Consider the following 21,751-nt stretch of genomic DNA (forward strand, 5'->3'; position numbering starts at 1 on the left):
TCCTCAACTCACTATAATCTAGTCACTATGGTCAGATGGTAAGCATTTTCTGTGTGTGTGTGTGTGTGTGTGTGTGCACGCGCACACACACGTGTGTTCAAACTATCTTTTCAGTACCAGAATAAGTCCAAACCAAACCAAAAAACAAATAGCCCTCAAGTACTGGACCTTGCATATCATGTCTAATTAATGCATCATCTGAAAGAGCAATGCTAAAGACTATGAATGTAATTATGCTCACATGATTCTGCAAAACCTTAATTTTGTGCAAACATTTTCCTTCATTGCCCGGATAACTTATCTTTATTCATGTAGGTGCCAGGAAACCCACCCCCATGATCCTCCCTCCCCCCTCCCCCAGTCTTCTCCTCTGTCAAAGTGATATAAAGACAATTTCACTGTGTATTTACAAGCACAGCAGTTAGGCAAGAAGGTCCCAGGATCTGAAGAGCACATCTATTTCTTATGGACATCTTCATGCCGAATGATCTTGTATGTGATCCAGTAAAAGATGTTGAAAATGAGGAAGGCCAATGGGAAGGCAGCTCGAGAAATCGTGTCAATCCTTTTTGCCCGGTCCACAAACTTCTTCTTGATGGCATCTGCATCTTTGGGGGGCTGTGGGAGCTGGTTGGCAGGTGTGGCCTTGACAGCTGTTCCATCTTTCACTTGAAGGCAGTGACCCATTCCATAACCACTGAAATTAAAGCGACTTTCACGAGTAACATCTTCTTCCTGGGAGAATAAAGACAGAGGAAGTACAGATTGGTTGTCAGTCAAATCAGATGGAAGATGCTTAAAATTCTTCAGAAGTAAAAGGATAAATCACAGTTAACTGGTAGTGTGGGAGGCTTTTGGAATGGGGAGTTGTCTTTCAAGTTCAACTCAATTATTCATGAAACAGATATAGTTCATTAACATTGCAGGCTCAGAAATTAAGGGTAAGAATAATGACTCTGTGGTCATTTTAATTAAATGAAAAATAAAAACACCTACATTATATTCAGCACTGACTTTCCTGAAATCTAGTTTATTAATCCACAGCTTTGGATAGATTTGTTTTTAAAGCCAAGTCTTCAAATCCCAGTACTGTACTCTAAATTTCTAAAGAGGACAACTCATTCATTCACTCATTCACTCAATCATTCATTTATCCATTCATTCATTCAACAAAGCATTTACTGAATCCTCGTCATGTTCCTGAGCTGTTGTGGCCCATTCACAGCCCAGTTCTTTCCATTAACCTTGGCTTTAATATTAGTGTTAGATTTAAGATTAACTCGTTAAATGTATACCTTTCCCCCCTCCAACCCTCCATTTCATCTCAGTTAGATAGCAGAGATTAAATATTCATTGTTTGGTGTCCAATATTTCTACCATAGCTAATTTTCTGTCAATTTTTTTTCTGTCAATTTTTTACATTGCTTCTTTGGCTATTCATCTCTACCATATTTAAACATATGTCATTTTAGCTCATGTCAGTACCTCATTTCTACATGAATCAGATAAAAGACTGCAAAGTTATAACCTCTGGGTAAAGAGAAAATACCCTTTACAGAGACAAAAGTATGGAATTTTGGTGTGTGGATAGGTTGAAAAGGTAGGATTGAAATGATCTGCTTAATAAAAATTTAATTCTAAATAGTCATCAACTGAACCATCTTCTGCAACTAGATTAGTGCTTTCTACAATACTGTGCCACCCTTTTGACTCACCAAAGATATCGCACTCTTTATCTTTCCAGAGAATAATATTATGTTAATTAATTTGGTTACATTTTTCCAAAAGACAGTAAAATTTGGTATTTTATTTCATCACTGTTTATTGCATGTCAGTTGTGCCTTCAAGCATATAAAAGGTATACTGAATGAAGGACTTCTTAAAATAATTTATTGGAGTTTAGTTGATTTACAATGTTGTATTAGTTTTAGGTGTAGAGCAAAGTGACTCAGTTATACATATATGTATATCCATTCTTTTTCAGACTTTTTACCTACATAGGTTATTACAGAATATTGAGTAGTACTATACAGTAGGTCCTATACTACACAGTAGGTCCTTGTTGGTTATCTATTTTATACATAGTGGTGTGTATATGTTAATCCCAAGCTCCTAATTTATCCCTGCCCCTCCGCATTTCTCCTTTGGTAACTGAAATTTGTTTTTGAAATCTGTGAGTCTATTTCTGTTTTATAAGTAAGTTCATTTGTATCATTTGAATGAAGGGCTGTTAACATAATATTAGTGAGAGCAAGCCCAACTGTAACCCAAATGGTACAACAAGGACAAATTTAGGTGAGGAAAATCAGGCCAAAGCTCTTCTTATAAAATAACTGTAAAACTACTCCTTTATAAAACCATCTTCCCAATACTTTTATGTATTTGAGACTGTCTTTCACAAGTTGGTTCAGGATATTCTGTCTCATTTCTTAACAAATATAAGTAAGATTTTTCATTCAACAGTTAGTTGTTGAGTGTTGAGTTTATGGCAAGCATTTTGCTAGATGCTGGGAGACAGTTGATGAAGTTGGACAAGAGCCCTACTTGCATGGAGCTTTTAGAACCAAGTGGAAGTGGCCAAACTAAAGACATTTTCATGTAAGGAATGTGGCTAAGAAAACCCAGTCGGATATTCAAGTACTGCTATGTGCTCAGCTCTCTAAGCTCTATAATAGACACTTCAGCTGGACTCAGATTCAAATAGTAAATCTGCTTTCTTTGTCTTAAAATGGGAATGATATATTTTATAGGTGTAAAAGTTTCAAATAAGTATTTTAAAATGTGGAATAAACAGATATATTAATCATTACAGTGTCATTGAAAGACTTATTAGTTAGCAAGTAAAGAAACACACAGGTCTCTAGAAGGAGGGAATGTGTTAGTTATGAGTTATAAGCAGTCTTATTGTTCCTACCTACTAATTAGATAATTAGGTAATTAGATCTGAACCAGTGTGTGAGAGAAATAGAAATGGTGTCAATTGGTTTAGTAAATAGATCTAGACTAGGAATTTGACTGTTTGGATTCTAAGCATGGCTCCAAGGGTTATAAGCTATGTTTTCCTTAGGCAGGATATTTATTCTTTCAAGGCTTGGAGACCTCATGCCAAAATATTGAGGCTTGGCTAGGTCTGTGTGTCTCAGCTTTGGCTGCTAGGGAAATTTTACAAGTTATGTTTATACCTGCTTCCCCTCCCAGCCTCTTCCAGGTCAAGTGAATCACAATCTCTGGGAATGAGAACTGAGAATCCATATATATATATTTTAATCCAATGTCTTCAATACAAGTGGTTAGAAACCAGTGGCCTAGATCAGCTCTAATGTCCAGCTCTAAAATGCTGAACCTAGTCTATGTTATTAAGTCTAAGATAACTTTTTAAAGTGAAAATCAGCCCTCAAAATATATTTCCCCTTATCTGCCTAAGATTACTGTGCTGTTTTTCCTTTCCATATCTGTAGAATCTTACAAATTGCTGTTCTGTATCAACACTTAGAAAGTCATGATTAAGTGTGTAGTTCACTGCCTGAGTGAGATAAGATTCTTGTAAAATTCCTGGGTCCCTGAAGAAATAAAAAAGAGTAGTTAGCTGGTAACTGGTTTTTAGCACATGAAACCAAAGGAAACCTAAATACATCCATTTTTTTTTCAGACTGACTCATTCATTTCATTCCTGTTGTCTATTGGCATACTGTGAATGGACAGCTGGAGAGGTTAGCTCATTCAGTTAACTAGCAGGACTAGAATAGAATAATGCCAGATTAGGGTATTATCATGTCGTACATTGCCGTGAAAACTGTAGGTGCTTAATAAACTTTCACTGACTAATGAACAAAGGAAATTTTAAGAGAGTTTTCTCTCTGCTTGAAAATACTTTCCCTTTCCATTCAATGGTATTTCAAATTATACTTCTGAGCATAGTTACAACTAATTAAATCAATTCTTTAAAATTATCCACCACAAAATAAATCTGTCATAGGTAGAAATTATCCAGTTAATTTTTCATGTGCAAGAGATATGAATGCTAGTTTAAGGGTATTCTTATTTACCATTGTGACTCATTGAGTGCATTTTAAATATAGAACCTTAAATTACCCACATCAAAGGGCTTAATTCAGAAAACATAATTGCAACCACTTTGAATTTTTGTGTTATAATGAATGACTAATTGCCTTTATAGCAGGTTCAGAATAAAATGCTATGGTATGCCTTTATAGCAGATTCAGAATAAAATGCTATGGTAATATGGCAAGATTCCTATATGAAGGCAAAACGGAGATGAGCTTGAGTCATGGATAAACTAAAGCTGAAATAAAGAACAATCTGAAGGCACAGCTTAGTTGAATGTATTCACTGGGAGAGTTGGTGTGATCCTCTCAGTGAGGAAAGAATTTCAGGCATATATTCTCCATTTCTTCTAAGTAGCCAGAAAACTAATTACTTAATTATTGCTGCTGACCTGCCATCTTCAGTATCTTTGAGCAGTGAATACTTCTAGCTCACTCTGTTTTGTTATTCACCGATTCAATTTCATAGAAAATGAATCATCCAGTCAAAGTTTCAGTACGTGCAATTTCTGTATCCCACTTTGATAAAATCTCCTTAAATCCTGTCTACATAGAAAGCACTGCCATGGCACTATGCAATTCATTGGAGCCTTATCACCTTATTTTACTCATCTTAGCCATTGGTTTTACTTATTATAAGATTTACCCATTCCTGTGTTTGAAATAACTCTTGTCTAGATGTGAAATTGAACCTAAAGCTCAGCAGAATTGCATGGTACTAAATTGTTTGTTATAAGCAACTTATTTCAATATAATTAAAGATTATGGGACTTATGCAGTGAAAGATTTCAGTGGGACCAGCATTTCTAATTTGTCTTTTATGTCCTAAAAAGGAGGGAAGTAAAAGTACTCCTATAAACTGAGGTGGGGAAAAACTCCATTCCATTTCTCACCCAGATTCTTTGATTGAATCTTCAGTCTTCTGGGCCAGGATATGGCCCAGTTGGAAGTGAAAGTTGCATGAGCTTCAGTCAATGCAAGGACATAAGGGAGTCTTCAGCCCTACTTAGGAAACAGTGTGAGTCCAAACACAAGCAGATTTTCCCCCAGAAAGTCACCTGAGCAAATGAAGCCTTGCGTGCCTGCTTTGTTGCTCAGTCATGTCAAACTCTTTGCGACCCTTTGAACTGTAATGCTCCAGACTCCTCAGTCCATGGGATTCTCCAGGCAAGCCTACTGGAGTGGGTTGCCATTTCCTTCTCCAGGGGATCGTCCCAGATATGGGACTGAACCCACATCTCCTGTGTCTCCTGCATTGCTGGTGGATTCTTTACCTGCTGAGCCATCAGGGAAGCCCAGTTCTGGGTGGTACTTAATTGTAGACCTGCTGATTTCTATCTCCTAGACTTAGAGAAGAGGGATGGCTTTGAGAAATTCCCCGTTCTTATGACCTCAGTTTTCTTCTCTGTATCACGGGGACTTGGGAGTAGATGCGAATAATAGATACCATATATTGATTATAATTATAAACCATGCACTTAAAACCACAGTCAATCCTATCATCAAACTGTACCTACAAGTCACAAGGTTTCAGAGGAAATTGAGCCTGAGAGAAGTTATGTGGCTTCCTGAAGTTATGTTGCTAACAAATGTGGAAGCTGAAATTCAAATCTGATTTGTCAGATCGCCAAACTCTCTGAACACTCTGAACAAACATTCTGAACACTCTGGAAGTCTCTGGTTTTTATGAATTTGTCTCTATCAAGCCCCAAATGACTTCCATTCAAGATTATAGATGAAGAATCCAATCGAACTTTGTGGAACAACTGATCTAAAATAAAGTAAGCCAAATATAATTCCTTGTTGCTTAATGATGTGGCGAAATGAATTAAAACTGTTGCAGTGTCATTTGGGGGTAGACAGTGAATAGCATTGTTTCCCAAAAGAAAGCCATATCAGTGGATCATCTCTTTTTCAATGCAGGATGTCAGTATTATTGATTTTTCTTTTTAAATTAGTTTTAATTTGAAGATAATTGCTTTACAATATTGGATTGGTTTCTGTAACCTCCCTCTTGAACCTCCTTCCCACCTCCCATCTCATCCCATCCCATCCGTCTAGGTTTGAACTTCCTGAGTCACACAGCAAATGTCCACTGGCTACCTATTTTATATATGGTAGTGGATATGTTTCCATGCTACTCTGCATTCCTCCTATTAATATTGATTTTTGAAGGAGAATGAACTTCTGGTGTTCATTTCTTGAGCACTTGCCATTTATGTATTCATATTTCCAACAAATAATTCCTTGAGCACCTATCGTGTGCCAGGTATGTGGTGAGGATACGGCAGTGAACAAGGAGATGAAGTCTCTTCATTTTTGGAGTTTACATGCTATTAGAGAAAACAAGTAACAAGTAGAGAAATCATGTATACACAAACACATATTTATACATATATATACATATACACAGTTAAGACACTTCCACATATTTGTGTACACACACACACACACAGATAATGATGAATGCATTGAAATAAAACAATCAAGGTAAGACACCTAAGAGAGATGAAAGGCAGAGAAATGGATGTTTTAGATTGAATGGTCAGAAACGTCCCGAGGACATGCCAGGCACTGTACCATTTGCCAGGAATCCAGTGATGAGCAAAACAGATGAGACTCTTGCCTTCAGGTAGTTTCCAGCCTTGAGGTGAAGACAAACATTTATGAAAGAATCACATGAATACAGAATTACTAACTATGATAGGGCTCTGAAGGAAAATTATAGGGTGCTATGAGAGCTTATTAATAGTGGTCCTGGTCTGATCTGGCAGATAAGAGAAGCTTTTCCCTGGGAAAGTGATATTTCATTAGAAGTTTGAAAAAAAAAATGAGAAGCATTAAAGAAGGGACAGCAGAGTTGGGAGATGTCTGAGATCGGAAAGTTTCCTGCAGTTGAGAGATGGTAGGATGGCCCGTGGAATGCAGAAAGAAAGTGGGGTGAGACAAAGTTTCAGAAATGACCAAGGACTGGATCATATGGGACCTTGCAAGCTATGGTACTGGTTTAAAGACTTATATTAAGAACCAAGAGAAGGAAAAAATGAATAAGACCTTAGGTTTCGGGGGGTCATGAGAACTGAAGAGAATGATATGAGAGAGATTCTTGAGATATGTACAAAGGCTTATTGGGGCTCAGGTGAGCCTGAAGCCTTTAGAGTTGGTGAAGGTATGGATGGTAATATTACTTAGAGATATACAAGGCAATGTGCAAATCATCTATAATCCCCTGAATCTGAAAGAAAACTCTAGCTACCTATTGATGTTTAGAATTTGTTTCCAATTTTCTCTTTTATTATTATTTAAAATTTTTGCTTCCCAATCATATTAAAGAATAGGTAGACAGAGTCTCTGGATTGTGATAGCTGATTCCCACTACTGTCTTCTTTCACCAAAGGATAAGCTCTTGAGAGTGTGCCTGAGTCATTTCTGTACGCTTCTTCCCTGGCACAATGCTAGGCCCATGAGTTATTCTAAAATTGTGCTTGGAAAGATCCTCTTGATTCTGACAAAGGTCTCAGAAAGGATGTGCTCCCTGGGGGAAGGGAGGGGACAGCAATTGTCTCCTAGCTGATTTCCATTTCTTGGTCACTTGCCATCCTTTCTGCAGCCTCTGGATCAGTCTTGCCCAAAGAACTTCCATCCTATCCCTTTCACTGCAGACTCACTAGCCTTGACATTGTAGAGGAGGAGGAGACACTGGGATAGAATCTAAAAGGCTTGGATTGAATTCCCTCAGTATCTCAACATTTTTGGTCTCCTATTTCCCCTTTAAAATGAAGAGATTAGCCATTTGGCCATTTTCTGAGTTTGAATATGGGACTATAATGCTATCTAGTATATTGCCTCGAGACTAATCTCTAGGTGGTTGATATGCTTAAGACTTTTCTTCTCAACTACAGACTGGACAGTATGCAAACAAAGGTCTTAATGTCTTCTTCCACCCCCTGCCCTGATGCCTTCTGGTAGAGTTGGCCTTGTGGGCAGGCATATGTGCAGTCACACACACCCCAGTGCTTTGAAGGGTCCTATACTTGGTTTAATGCTTTGCTGTAGCCATCTTGAAGCTCGTAATGGTTTTTGAACAAGCACCCCACGTTTTCATTTTGTACCAGGTCCCACAGATTTTGAAGCCAGCCCTACTTTCTGCTCTAGTGAAATTGAAGGAATGCACAATGCTTCCATTCCTGGCTTAATACTTTTCAACAGTTTCTCATCTCCTTAATGACCACTCCCAAGCTCCTTTGTGACTTTCGAGGACCCACCATGTCTTGTCTTATACTTGATTATCTCATGGTGTTTCATGGTCTTTGGCTTTATTTTTTTGCATAGAATCGTCCTCACCTCCCTCTACCTGGTGAGCTCCTGCATGTTCTTCCAGACTCTACTCATCTCATTCAGGATGCCTTTTCTTGACCCCTGTGCCTGGGCCATGGGTCGGTAGCACTGAAGCTGACCCCATAATGGAACCTGTTGCACCATACGTTAAAATTAGCTGCTTATATGTCAGCCTCTTTTATGTGACCTTCAAGTGTAAGGACCCAGTTTTGCATACCTTGATTGCCTCAGTACCTAGAACAGTACTGGGCTAAAGTTGCCTGTGTTGAATACTGTTGGTAGCTCAGCTGGTAAAGAATCTTCCTGCAATGCAGGAGACCCTGGTTCAATTCCTGGGTCCGGAAAATCCCTTGGAGAAGGGATAAGCTATTCACTCCAGTATTCTTGGGCTTCCCTGGTGGCTCAGTTGGTAAAGAATCTGCCTGCAATGTGAGAGACCTGGGTTCAATCCTGAGTTGAGTAGATCCCCTGGAGGAGGGCATGGCAACCCACTCCAGTATTCTTACCTGGAGAATCCCCAAGGACAAAGCCCTGGTGGGCAATAGTCCATGCGGTCACAGAGAGTCGGACACGACTGAACGACTAAGCACATATATAAGATAAATGCTTCTTAGATGAATGTTGGAAAAGTCTTTCATGATATGAAAAATGCTTTTCTAGCTTACTTATTGCATGGTCTGTTTTTGCTTATTGAATTTATAGAAAATTAGGGCAAACCTCAACTCCACAGTGCCACTCAAGAGCTGAGGTATTTATGATCTATACTTGAAACACTGTCCATTTTTTTTTGTTCCAGTGTTAAGTTAGTGAGTAGACCAGATACTGTGAAAATATATAAAATTAGATCCATCTTATTAACAATCTTAGCAAAAAATGTGTACTTCTTTGTGAAGAAAATAAATGGAATAGACAAGCCAGAGTACAAAGAAATAGTTTTTCATTTATACATCTACTCACAAATCAAAATAATAAAGCTAGGTAAATGAAAAGCCAGTATGTTTTATATACATGCAAGTATTTTACCAAATAAATGAGACCTTATCAGTTATTACACATAGCAAAGACTCAGGAATATTTACATAATATTAAGGGTATTTGAATTCATATGCAATCCATTTGGGTTTGATGAAGAGAGTAAAATTCTTGTAGATCTACAGTCATCACCAAACATCTTTAAGTTTTAAGTCTTGATATTTTAATTAATAGAACATTTTTCTTCACAAATCTCTTTAAACAAATTAATACCTGCACTGTAGTGCTCTGCACCATTTGCCTGTCATTACACAAAATCCCTTTCATAGTCTCAATCACACATGTTATTTTTACAAGCTTCTGTGTGTGTGTGTGTGTGTATATATATACACACACAGAAAAAAAGGCAACAGAGTTTCTTATTCGGGACAAAGCTCACTTCCAATAACTGGGGAAAGATATGTTGGCAAGAGAGGACAAACAGGATTCAGCTTTGATATGAGCTGGGATTCCAAAATTGCTGTTGCCACAGCCTGCAGATGCCTTGCAGGAGTTAGGGCACTGGGAGTTGAGCTGGGCTAAGACTCCTAGTTATCCATGAAAACCCATCTTTCTTCTTCCATTAGTGGGTCTTTCTTGAGGTCAAGGTTCCTTACCTATAGCATTGTTGACATTTGAGGCCAGGTAATTATTTTTGTGGTAGAGAACTGTGTTGTATATTTTAGGATATTTAGCAGCATCCTGGTCTCTATCTGCTAGAAGCAAGTAACACACTTCCGCTGCAGTTGTGACAATGAAAAATGTCTCTTGACATTGCCAAATGTCCCTTGGGGGGCAACATTGTGCCTACTCAAGAAGCCCTGCTTTAGTTGGTCATACATGTGCACGACTGTATCTAGCCTCCCCTGCACCTGGCGGTGGTGGGGCGGGGTAGGGGGGGGACATGTAACATATCTAATACCGGGAAGTCTAACCAGCTCTATCTCCAGACCAGAGTCTAGGCACCTCTTACTAGCTCCTCTACTCCATGTTGGTCTGAGCCACCTTACAGTGGTTCATTCATCAGAATCATTTCCACCAGAATCACGGTGATCATCTTCTATCTGATCCCCTGGCTTCTAGACCCTCCCTCCCAACAAGAATGTCTATTCTTAATCCAGCAACTAAAGGGATACTGTTAAAATGTGAGTCAGGTCAGATCTTCATGAGCTCAAACCTCCAAGTGGCTCTCACTTCAGTAAAATACAACTCTTTGTAATGTCCCATTTACTTCTCAGGGCTCAGCTCTTGCTGCTCTCCCTCTAGTCCAGGTGTCAGCAAACATTTTCCTTAAAGGGCCAGGTGTAAATATGTTAGACTTTATGGGCTATCCTGAAGATATAGGTCCATTTAATGCATATTTTGAATCTAATTTTCTAAAGTGAGCTATATACTTCACTCTACTTTGGACCACACCTCACCTCCAGCACTCTATTTTTTTTAATAGACTGAAAGTAATTATTTAAAAATAATTGACTTTTGACTCAAAATCTATAAAGCAGAAATATTTTCACTTAATGTCAGCTGCAGTCTTAGAAAGTAGTTTAGAAATCAATAACATGGTTGTGATGTTTCAGTGCCTCGAGAGGGAAGCAATGCCTTGCATATGGAAATTCTTTTCTAGTAGTCTCTGTCAATTCTGGTCTGGTCAGAATGCTCAGAAGACACACTAAAGTCTAAGAAGCATGAAGGTGAACGTCTTCCATCTGGAGTATGAGCTGTTCAATTATTAACATAGTTTGCCATCTGTTCAGGCTGTAAGCAAAGTGAGTGTTGAGAGTGTCTACACAGCGCAGACTGGAGGGGACAGGTGATCAGAGGGTGAGTCCACTGCCAAACTCACAGCAATAACAATAGAAACAACAACCCATCATATCAAACACTCACTTGCTTTCTAATGTGGATGACTGTGACTGCCAGATTCTTCAGACTGTTGTCATGCTTTGATCTGTATATGTAACATACACACTTGGTGTCAAAAAGTGGTTACTGTGTGAGATTATCTGTTGTTTACCTGGCACTTCCACTCCTGGAGAAGTGCCTGCCTACAGCTGGAAAAAACTACATTTCCCAGAATTCCCTCTTTGATTGGTTCCAGGTAAGGGTTTGCCAGTGAGAGGAATTTGGGAGATCTGGAAGGTATACAAGGGAAGGAGAGGCCATTATTTTGGAGAGTGGTTGGGGGTCAGCTGAGGCTGATTTGTTGGATAGAGTGGCATTCCACACCTTTCTATGGGCTCCAATTTTATGATCCCGCTTTGGAGGCGAAATATGGTAGCTTCTCAGATTTTCCTGTGAATACCTGCTTACCTCACGAGAAGTTCAGTTTAAAGTTCTGTCTTCTGACTGTAGCCTTCTGGACCTTCCTTTCCCCAGTTACTGTCATATTTATATAAATTGTAATTTCTACAGTAAACCCCTTATCCTAGTAGTATGTATAGTGTCTCTGTTTTCCTGACTAAACCCAACCAGATATAGATATATAGGTAATCAAGGCTTCCAAACATCTTTTTTTTTCATTTATTTTTATTAGTTGGAGGCTAATTACTTTTGATGCAAGTTACTGTAGTTTTCTTCAATTAAGATTTATTGAGCATCATAATGTACCAAGTATTGGGAAAAAATAAGGGTACAAAAGACAGAGCCCTGCCCTTGAAGTCATTGTGGGATTGGTGTAAGAGGTCTAGAATATGTGGACCAGTGGCTTTCAACCAAGAGTGATTTTGCCCCCCACCCTCCAGGGGACATTACATAATGTCTGGAGACGTTTTTGGTTGTCACAGTAGAGCAGAGTGTGCTTTTGGCATGTAGTGGGTAAAGGCTAGAACACCGTTAAACACCCTACAACACACGGGGCAGCACCTCACAACAAAGCATGAATTATCTAGCCTCAAATGTCAATAGTGCTGAGGCTGGGAAACTATGATACAGACAAATGATTCCAGTATAATGTGATATCTGCTACCTGGTCAAGGAATGTACAGGCCACAAGATACTATAGAAGAGGTGATGTTAGGCTAGAGTAATTAAAGGACAGTTAGATGGCAGGTTTTTTCTTTAATAATACCCTGGAATGCACTGCTTCTGGAAGAATACATGAATATCCAGATATGTTATAGAATATAAAAGCACTCTCATTTGGTACACTGATCCTGCTTTTTAGTGCAACTAGAGAGCAGCTCAGAGACACTTGTCTGTGCTATTTAGCCAGGTGAGCTGACTGTGGCTCAGATCAAGAACTCCTTATTGCCAAATTCAGACTTAAATTGAAGAAAGTAGGGAAAACCACTCGACCATTCAGGTATGACCTAAATCAAATCCCTTATGATTATACAGTGGAAGTGACAAATAGATTCAAGGGATTAGATCTAATAGACAGAGTGCCTAAAGAACTATGGACAGGAGGTTCATGACATTGTACAGGAGGCAGGGATCAAGACCATCCCCAAGAAAAAGAAATGCAAAAAGGCAAAATGGTTGTCTGAGGAGGCCTTACAAATAGCTGAGAAAAGAGAAGCTAAACGTAAAGGAGAAAAGGAAAGATATACCCATTTGAATGCAGAGTTCCAAAGAATAGAAAGGAGAGATAAGAAAGCCTTCCTCAGCAATCAATGCAAAGAAATAGAGGAAAACAATAGAATGGGAAAGACTAGAGATCTCTTCAAGAAAATTAGAGATAACAAGGGAACATTTCATGCAAAGATGGGCACAATAAAGGACAGAAATGGTATGGACCTAACAGAAGCAGAAGATTTTAAGAAGAGGTGGCAACAATACACAGAAGAACTATACAAAAAAGATTTTCATGACCCAGATAACCATGATGGTGTGATCACTCACCTAGAGCCAGACATCCTGGAATGCAAAGTCAAGTGGGCCTTAGGAAGCATCACTATGAACAAAGCTAGTGGAGGTGATGGAATTCTAGTTGAGCTATTTCAAATCCTAAAAGCTGATGCTGTGAAAGTGCCGCACTCAATATGCCAGCAAATTTGGAAAACTCAGCAGTGGCCACAGGACTGGAAAAGGTCACTTTTCATTCCAATGCCAAAGAAAGGCAATGCCAACGAACGCTCAAACTACCGCACAATTGCACTTATCTCACATGCTAGCAAAGTAATGCTCAAAATTCTCCAACCGAGGCTTCAACAGTATGTGAACCATGAACTTCCAGATATTCAAGCTGGGTTTAGAAAAGGCAGAGGAACCAGAGATCAAATTGCCAAAATCAGTTGGATCATCGAAAAAGCAAGAGAAATTGCTAAGAAGTCCAGGAGGGCAAACCATATTGAAGGTGCTGACCCAAGTGCTGGAAAGATTTACTTAGTAAGCTGTGCCCTGCTATGACCCTCATTATCTCCTGGAAGTTTCTGGTCATTCTGATCCCATTTTGAGAAATTCTGCTCTAATATAATCAGCACACAACAACAGTTTGGTTCTGGTATATTTTCTCTTGTGATAATCTTTGACTTGCATACTATTCTATGTCATCATTTCCAAGGGTTTCACTTAAGCAGCAAGTTGCTTGCTGCTGTTATAATGTTGAAGAAGATTATAATATGTAATATGTGTATGTTAGTTGTTCAGTCGTGTCCAACTCTTTGCAACCCCATGGACTGTAGCCCACCAGTCCCTCTGTCCATGGGATTCTCCAGGCAAGAATATTGGAGTGGGTAGCCATTTCCTTCTCAAAATATATAAAATATATAATATGGAATAATTTTAAAAAACATAAATAATAATGTGTAACCTCGTTTTATGTAAACTAGGCACAGAATGGATGTATTTTTAGAGGTCTACACAACATGTTTGTGGAGGTCTCTCTTTATCATAGCCAGTTTTGACAGCCTAGAGGCTCCATCCTATAATAACACCCTTCCAAATAGCCACTCTTTCTTTCTCCCCTTCCCTCCCACTGCTCCGTTTCTGCTGAAAGCTGCTCAGTGGGAGAGCAGTCAGTGCTGTTGGCTGTCAAAGTTTGGCAAACTGTTCATTTCTGCAGGGAGCTCAATAAACTCAAAAACTGAGAACTCTATCCACAGAATTGGACCTATATTTGGTCTTGCTCTTGATCCTTTCCTCCCAACTTTGAAGAGGAAGGTTAACATCATGATGAAATCACCCAGGTGTGACTTGGAGAAGCCTTAGGAAGGTTTGACAGAATGGCAGTGAGGCGTATCCTGAAAAAAGAGACGTCTCTGGGCCATCACTTCATTGCTTTGCACAGTTGCAGAACAAACACGTTTTCTCCAGGTAAAAAACTGTAAACCTACTTTCTGTGGCTGATCATATTTTTTTTTGGAATTTGAATGATCCTCATATGCTAGGTCTACTCTGTTGAGTACAGATGGACTATAGGTTCTGTGTTAAAATTAGTAGCAAATGAAGACTATAAACCATCAGGAGGCACTTTCCTGTTGCTTCTTCCAAGGACATGCAAGGCAGTGAAGTGAACCAGAAACACAATCTATGCTCCATTCTTCTGGATGATTGTTTACTTCTGTACATCATCTGTGCCTCAGCTTTCTTCATCCTTCCCTGAAACCATTTATTCACTAGCACTTCAACTGTAGCTTCTTGTAAGCAACTCTTGCAGAAAAAAAAAAATAGGAAAAGGGAAATGGAAAATAACAGAGTTTTTTTTTTTTTTTTTAAAGTATCTGTGCTGCATTTCCAAGATGTCCCCTCCTTCTCTTTCATTACTATGGTTACCAGATCTGAGATTTCAGGCAGAAAATTGTCTGTAGGCCCAGAGGGAAGATTTATTGCAGTAAACTCAGAAGACAGAGATTGGGCAAAATTTGAAAATAATACTGGAATCCGTTGATCTAATTGTCCACCAATCAAGTTTCTAATTAAGAGAATGTACGTTGAAGGTAGGTAGCATAAGACATGGCAAGTAATGGGGACTCTGCCTCCTTTTCCTTTTCAAAGATGCCAACGCAATAGTTATAATCAGAGTCAAAGAGGAAAACTTGAGTGGTGATAAGAAGATACATTTTCATAGAAAACAGATGGAAATCCTGAGCAGATGTATCTCTTTCCCCCAGTGTATGCCTCCTTATGACACAGCTTCCATGCTACAGACACAGGTTACTTCCTGGTGAGCCCACAGGGTCCTGGGCACCACAGTCATCAGATGGGGTGTGGATGGGGGCTGGTACATAGGGCAAGGGGCTCAGTGCTTTGTGGTGAGGCGTAATAGTGAGTGCAAGGTAAGCCGTCTGTCCCTGTCGTCATAGCAACCAAATAAGGACCCTGTGCTACTGGAACTTGTGACTGAGTCTTAAGGGTATTTGAGAAGGTTTAATCCAGGAAGGCTCAGATGAACTTGTTTACCTAACCTGCTGTACCCCGAAGTCACTTCTTTGCTGTGACCCAAGATAGAACACATATTTTCCATTACCAGCCAGGACATGCACACACATCCCAAACACACTGATATATCTAACAGAAACAAAAGGTTTGCAAAGTGATATTTAATTTTCCAAAACAGGATGCACTCTGACATTTTCTAATTTTTTTCTAATTTTTATTTTGCAAAGAAGCTGGTGGTAAGCCACTGAACTGATTTGATGACCCACAAGTCACTCACAGCCCACAGTTTGAAAAGTAGTATGTTTAATGGTCTTGGTTGGTTTCTTTGCTATCATTATTCATTTATCACATCTTTACTGAGTATCTGCTATATGATAGGCATGTGCTATGATAGGTACATGCTCGTCACAGGAAAATTTAAAAGAGAGGCTTTCAGATCCACAGAAGAGTCCTGACCAAGAGTCACATGTTCTGTTTAAATATATAGCTGCTGTTATCTGTCATGATTGAAAAGGTGCTGAGGTTTCACAGGGAGACTGGGAGACAGCCTGCTGTGATCAGGCATGGTGGTAGGCCCTGACACTTCCTGCTGAGCCCTAGACGCTACCTATATACAGCTTTTGTTTGATTTTACCAATGAGGTAGCAGTAAATGCTTCCAAGTTTTCAAGAACTTCTCAGAGGAAGCAACTTTTTGTTACAAGAAATAAGATCCAGTGATGAAATTTTCTGAATTCACTTTTCTGGTTATCCATGAACTGATAGTTTCCCTCCAAGATAGTTTCCCTCCAGGATAAACATCCAGATCCTGTTGGCACAAATTGCTAGGCCCTTTAGGCCCTGATTAGGCCCTAACAGATTGTTTGAGTTTCGTTTTCCATTGTTTCTCATGACATACCCTTTGCTTTAAAAACTCTCTGTTCCCTCAATAACCCAGATTTTTCTTCCTCTCTGGGCCTTCCTTTTCTCTTTCACTTGTCTGCCTGATGAATGACAATTCAACCTTTCATCCTTAGCTCCAGAATGATAGCTCCCTCCCAGAGGCACTTCCTCCTGCCACCTCTAGCAGTAGCCACACCTTTTCCCTATTCTCTCCTAAATGCTCCCCTTTTTTAGGTTGGAATTGAATAATACAGTTGTGAGCCTCTTATGCACTGAACAGTAGGCAGTGAAATTAATCAAAATAATATGCAGGATTGTTTTCAAGAGTCAGAGGAGCATGTGGAGATACTTTTACATCAAGAACTCAATTATACTATTCCAGGTAACTGTCTATTCCTTTCCCCATAGATTTTTGTGTGGGGCTAGAAGTCAGATGCCAGTGGGCTGGATTCTTGTGAAGACATAATTTTGGATCTTTAAAATGCCCTGCATAAGATATGACATGACTTCTAATGACTTATTGCTGACTGGTTTCCTACCTTCAGGCCACTGAGCAAGGAGCCCTGAGTTGAAACCAGCAATTCATTCAACATTTCTCAAGAACCTAGTATGTACTAGACAATGTGACAGGCTCTTCAGATTGAAGGATGAATGATAGCCTCTGCTGTTTAGAAGATTGCTGATGACCTTTTCTTGTGGGCTTAAAAAGAAACAAGACAGACAAACGAAGAGAAAGGAAATATTTGATGAGTGTTGGCTGTGTGTAAGGCACTGTGGTTTGCATGTGAAAAGTGAAAGTCTCTCAGTCGTGTCCAACTCTTTGAGACCCTATGGACTATACAGTCCATGGAATTCTCCAGGCCAGAATACTGGAGTGGGTAGCCTTTCCCTTCTCCAGGGGATCTTCCTAGCCCAGAGATTGAACCCAGGTCTCCTGCATTGCAGGAGGATTCTTTACCAGCTGAGCAACAAGGGAAGCCCAAGAATACTGGAGTGGGTAACCTATCCATTCTCCAGCAGATCTTCCCAACCCAGGAATCAAACTGGGGTCTCCTGTATTGCAGGCAGATTCTTTACCAACTCAGCTATCAGGGAAGCCCCGTGCATAATCTTTATTGTTGTTAAGTCCTAAACTCATGTCCGACTCTTTGCAACCCCATGGACTGCAGCACACCAGGCTCCCCTGTCCTCCATTATTTCCTGGAATTTGCTCAGATTCACGTCCATTGAGTCAGTGATACTATCTAACCATCTCATCCTCTGCTGCCCTCTTCTCCTTTTGCCTTTGATCTTTCCCAGCATCAAAGTCTTTTCCAGTGAGTTGGCCCTTTGCATCATGTAGCCAAAGTATTGGAGCTTCAGCTTCAGCATCAGTCCTTCCAATGAATATTCAGGGTTGATTTCCTTTAGGATTGACTGGGTTGATCTCCTTGCTGTCCAAGGGACTCTCAAGAGTCTTCTCCAACTCCACAATTCAAAAGCATCATGTCTTCAGTGCTCAGCCTTCTTTATGGTTCAACTCTCACATCTGTACATGACTACTGGAAAAAAAGTCTGTAGCTTTGACTATACGGAACTTTGTCGGCAAAATGATGTCTTTGCTTTTTAATACACTATCTAGGTTTGTCATAGCTTTCCTTCCAAGGAGCAAGCATCTTTTAATTCCATGGAGTACATCACTTCAAAAAAGTGTTTCTACCCTGGGCTTGTTACTCAAACTGGGAGAATACATAGGAATCCTCACTCCCTATACTAGCGCAGGAATTGAGAATAACCAATAACAAATGCACTTTCCCAGTTGCAGACTGTAATCAACAACTCACCGGAGTTGCTGGTGTATGGACTCCATCTTGACTGTCCTGCTCTAGATCAATACTTCTCCAACTTTGATGTACACGAGCATCATTTGAGACCTAGGTAACATACCAATTCCCGGGCCCCAGCCCAAGAGATTGTGACTTAGTAGGTCAGAGCCTGAGAGTTTTCCAACAATTGCGTGCAAGGTAATGCTGATGCTGCTAGTCCCGAGACCCATTCATTGGGTAATGAGGTTCCAGAGAACTTCTAAAATGCCTTTCAGTAATAAAATGCCATGTTTGCCTCACACCTTTGCTATAAATGTGTGTGTAGTCATGTCAAGGACATTAACCCCACAGAGTCCATGTTGGGAAACTAGCCATTGAAAGATTAACAAACAGAAAATACTTTATAAAGATATTTTTAGATTGAAAATGCAAGGCTCCTTTTTTTTTTTTGGTCCTTGAATGGAAGTTTTCTTCTTTCAAGACAAAGACAGTAAAACAGTGCATGTTCTCTTCAGTCATTTAGCATTTTTTCCATATTCTGCCACACATTTGCACAAAGTGTTTAAAGAGGATTTCATAGATCATTAATTAAGGTAACAACTGCTTCCTTAGCAAGCAGGATTTTGAAGAGGTTGTAAATGCTTAGCCTGGGAGGTAGGTGGCATGTTTATTTTTTGTCTTAAAGGTTGAGGGGTTTAGATGAGGCTTTAGCAGACCTGAGTGGATTAGGAGTTTGGACTTAATTGTGAAAGCCAGCAAGAAAAAATAAATGTCATGGTACTTTTTAATTTCCCTATATCATCAAGGTAAAGAACTGGTGCTTGTCAGGGGTATATAGTCCTAAAATATTTTTCAGATGTTCCTTCTTCCAAGTTTTTTCCATTTTGTTAGCTATTATGATTGACTGTTCTTCCAAGTTTTTTCCATTTTGTTAGTTATTATGATTGACTATTCTTTTAGGGCATGCAATATGGAATTCCCTTTTGCAAAAAGAAAAGTGACTTGCAGAAGCAGCCTTGCAAATTAAATCCCTGTCTTTTTACTGTTTTCCTCCAATTCTTTTATCTCAGGCTATTTCCCATTATCTATATTTTCTTTACTACCTTCCTTCCTACTGGGTCATATCCGACTGATTTTCTTCTCTTCAAAATGATTCTTTTCCTTTGCTTTGAGACTATTTTATTGATTCATTCATTTATAGACCCAATTTAGATGTATTGCATACCTTCTATAGTTCAGTTCAGTTCAGTCGCTCAGTCGTGTCCGACTCTTTGCGACCCCATGAATCGCAGCATGCCAGGCCTCCCTGTCCATCACAAACTCCCAGAGTTTACTCAAACCCATGCCCATCGAGTGGGTGATGCCATCCAGCCATCTCATCTTCTGTCGTCCCCTTCTCCTCCTGCACTCAATGTTTCCCAGCATCAGGGTCTTTTCCAATGAGTCAACTCTTCACATGAGGTGGCCAAAGTATTGGAGTTTCAGCTTCAGCATCAGCCATTCTCAAAGTTTGCCCTTGAGATGCTTACAGTCCAGGGAGAGACAGAAAATGTGTCTGCTCATTAGTCTATGTACATATGATAGAGGCTGTCATGATATCATAATAGAGGCTGTATGTAAACACTGTGGATGCCTCACCCATATCCCTACAGCACTCACTGTACAATCATGGTTTTCTGCTACAAGCTCTGCTCTACCTTGTTGTGAGGAAAAGGGGAGTGTCTTAGGCCCCAAAAGTATGCTCAAGTTTTGCAGGGCAAGCTGGCAATGCTGAGGGCTTACTCCAGAAACAGCCCTCCATTAATACCAGTTGAGGGCAGGGGATAAATATCCCAACTTCTTCTTCCCTCTGAGGCTTGTTCTACACTGGCTTGCAGGGATTCCAAGAGTGGGAGTTTGGGATTAGCAGATGCAAACTATTATATATATCAGATAGAGAGACAACAAGGTCCTACTGTATAGCCTCTTGATGAAGGTGAAAGAGGAGAGTGAAAAAGCTGGCTTAAAATTCAGCATTCAAAAAACGAAGATCATGGTATCTGGTCCCATCACTTCATGGCAAATAGATGGGAAAACAATGGAAATAGTGACAGACTTTATTTTCTTGGGCTCCAAAATCACTACAGACAGTGACTGCAGCCATGAAATTAAAAGACGCTTGCTCCTTGGAAGAAAAGCTATGACAAACCTAGACAGCATATTTGCAGACAAAGGTCTTTATAGTCAAAGCTATGGTTTTCTAGTAGTCATGTACAGATATGAGACTTGGACCATAAAGAAGGCTGAGTGCCGAAGAAATGATCCTTTCCAACTGTGGTGCTGGAGAAGACTCTTGAGAGTCCCTTGGACTGCAAGGAGATCCAACCAGTCCATCCTAAAGGAGATCAAGCCTGAATGTTCATTGGAAGGACTGATGCTGAAGCTGAAGCTCCAGTACTTTGGCCAACTTCTGTGAAGAGCCGACTCATTGGATAAGACCCTGATGCTGGGAAAGATTGAGGGCAGGAGGAGAATGGGGCGACAGAGGATGAGATGGCTGGATAGTGTCACTGACTCAACGAACATGAATTTGAGCAAACTCCGGAAGATAGGGAAGGATGGTGAAGACTGGCGTGCTGCAGTCAATGGGGTCACAAAGAGATGGTCACGACTGAGTGACTGAACAACAACAAGCCTTTGGAGAGGCAGAGAAAGGTGTTCAGTTCGGTTCAGTTGCATAGTTGTCTGACTAAGAGAAAGGTGAGACACCTTAAAAAGCAAGATTCTCCAGTGTGGAGATTTCTTAAAAAACTGGAAATAGAACTGCCATGTGACCCAGCAATCCCACTTCTGGGCATACACACCCAGGAAACCAGATCTGAAAGAGACACGTGCACCCCAATGTTCATTGCAGCACTGTTTATAATAGCCAGGACATGGAAGCAACCTAGATGCCCATCAGCAGACGAATGCATAAGGAAGCTGTGGTACATATACACCATGGAATATTACTCAGCCATTAAAAAGAATTCATTTGAATCAGTTCTAATGAGATGGATGAAACTGGGGCCCATTATACAGAGTGAGGTAAGCCAGAAAGATAAAGACCATTACAGTATACTAACACATATATATGGAATTTAGAAAGATGGTAATGATAACCCTATATGCAAAACAGAAAAAGAGACACAGATGTACAGAACAGACTTTTGGACTCTGTGGGAGAAGGCGAGGGTGGGATGTTTCAAGAGAATGGCATCAAAACATGTATATTATCTAGGCTGAAACAGATCACCAGCCCACGTTGGATGCATGAGACAAGTGCTCGGGCCTGGTGCACTGGGAAGACCCAGAG

General features: G+C 39.9%; 1 protein-coding gene across 1 annotated transcript in view; it reads right to left on the reverse strand.

Annotated features, from left to right (window-relative positions):
* Positions 1–365: 365 nt before the first annotated feature.
* Positions 366–21,751, reverse strand: part of GLRA2 (glycine receptor alpha 2) — a 183,493-nt gene continuing 162,107 nt past the window's right edge. Inside the window, exon 10 of the mRNA XM_043896172.1 lies at positions 366–735. Coding sequence (XP_043752107.1) covers positions 457–735 — 279 coding nt within the window. The 3' untranslated portion in view covers positions 366–456. The remainder of the gene's footprint in view (positions 736–21,751) is intronic.

The sequence above is a fragment of the Cervus elaphus genome, chromosome X (genome assembly GCF_910594005.1).
Source record: "Cervus elaphus chromosome X, mCerEla1.1, whole genome shotgun sequence".
Taxonomy (NCBI): domain Eukaryota; kingdom Metazoa; phylum Chordata; class Mammalia; order Artiodactyla; family Cervidae; genus Cervus; species Cervus elaphus.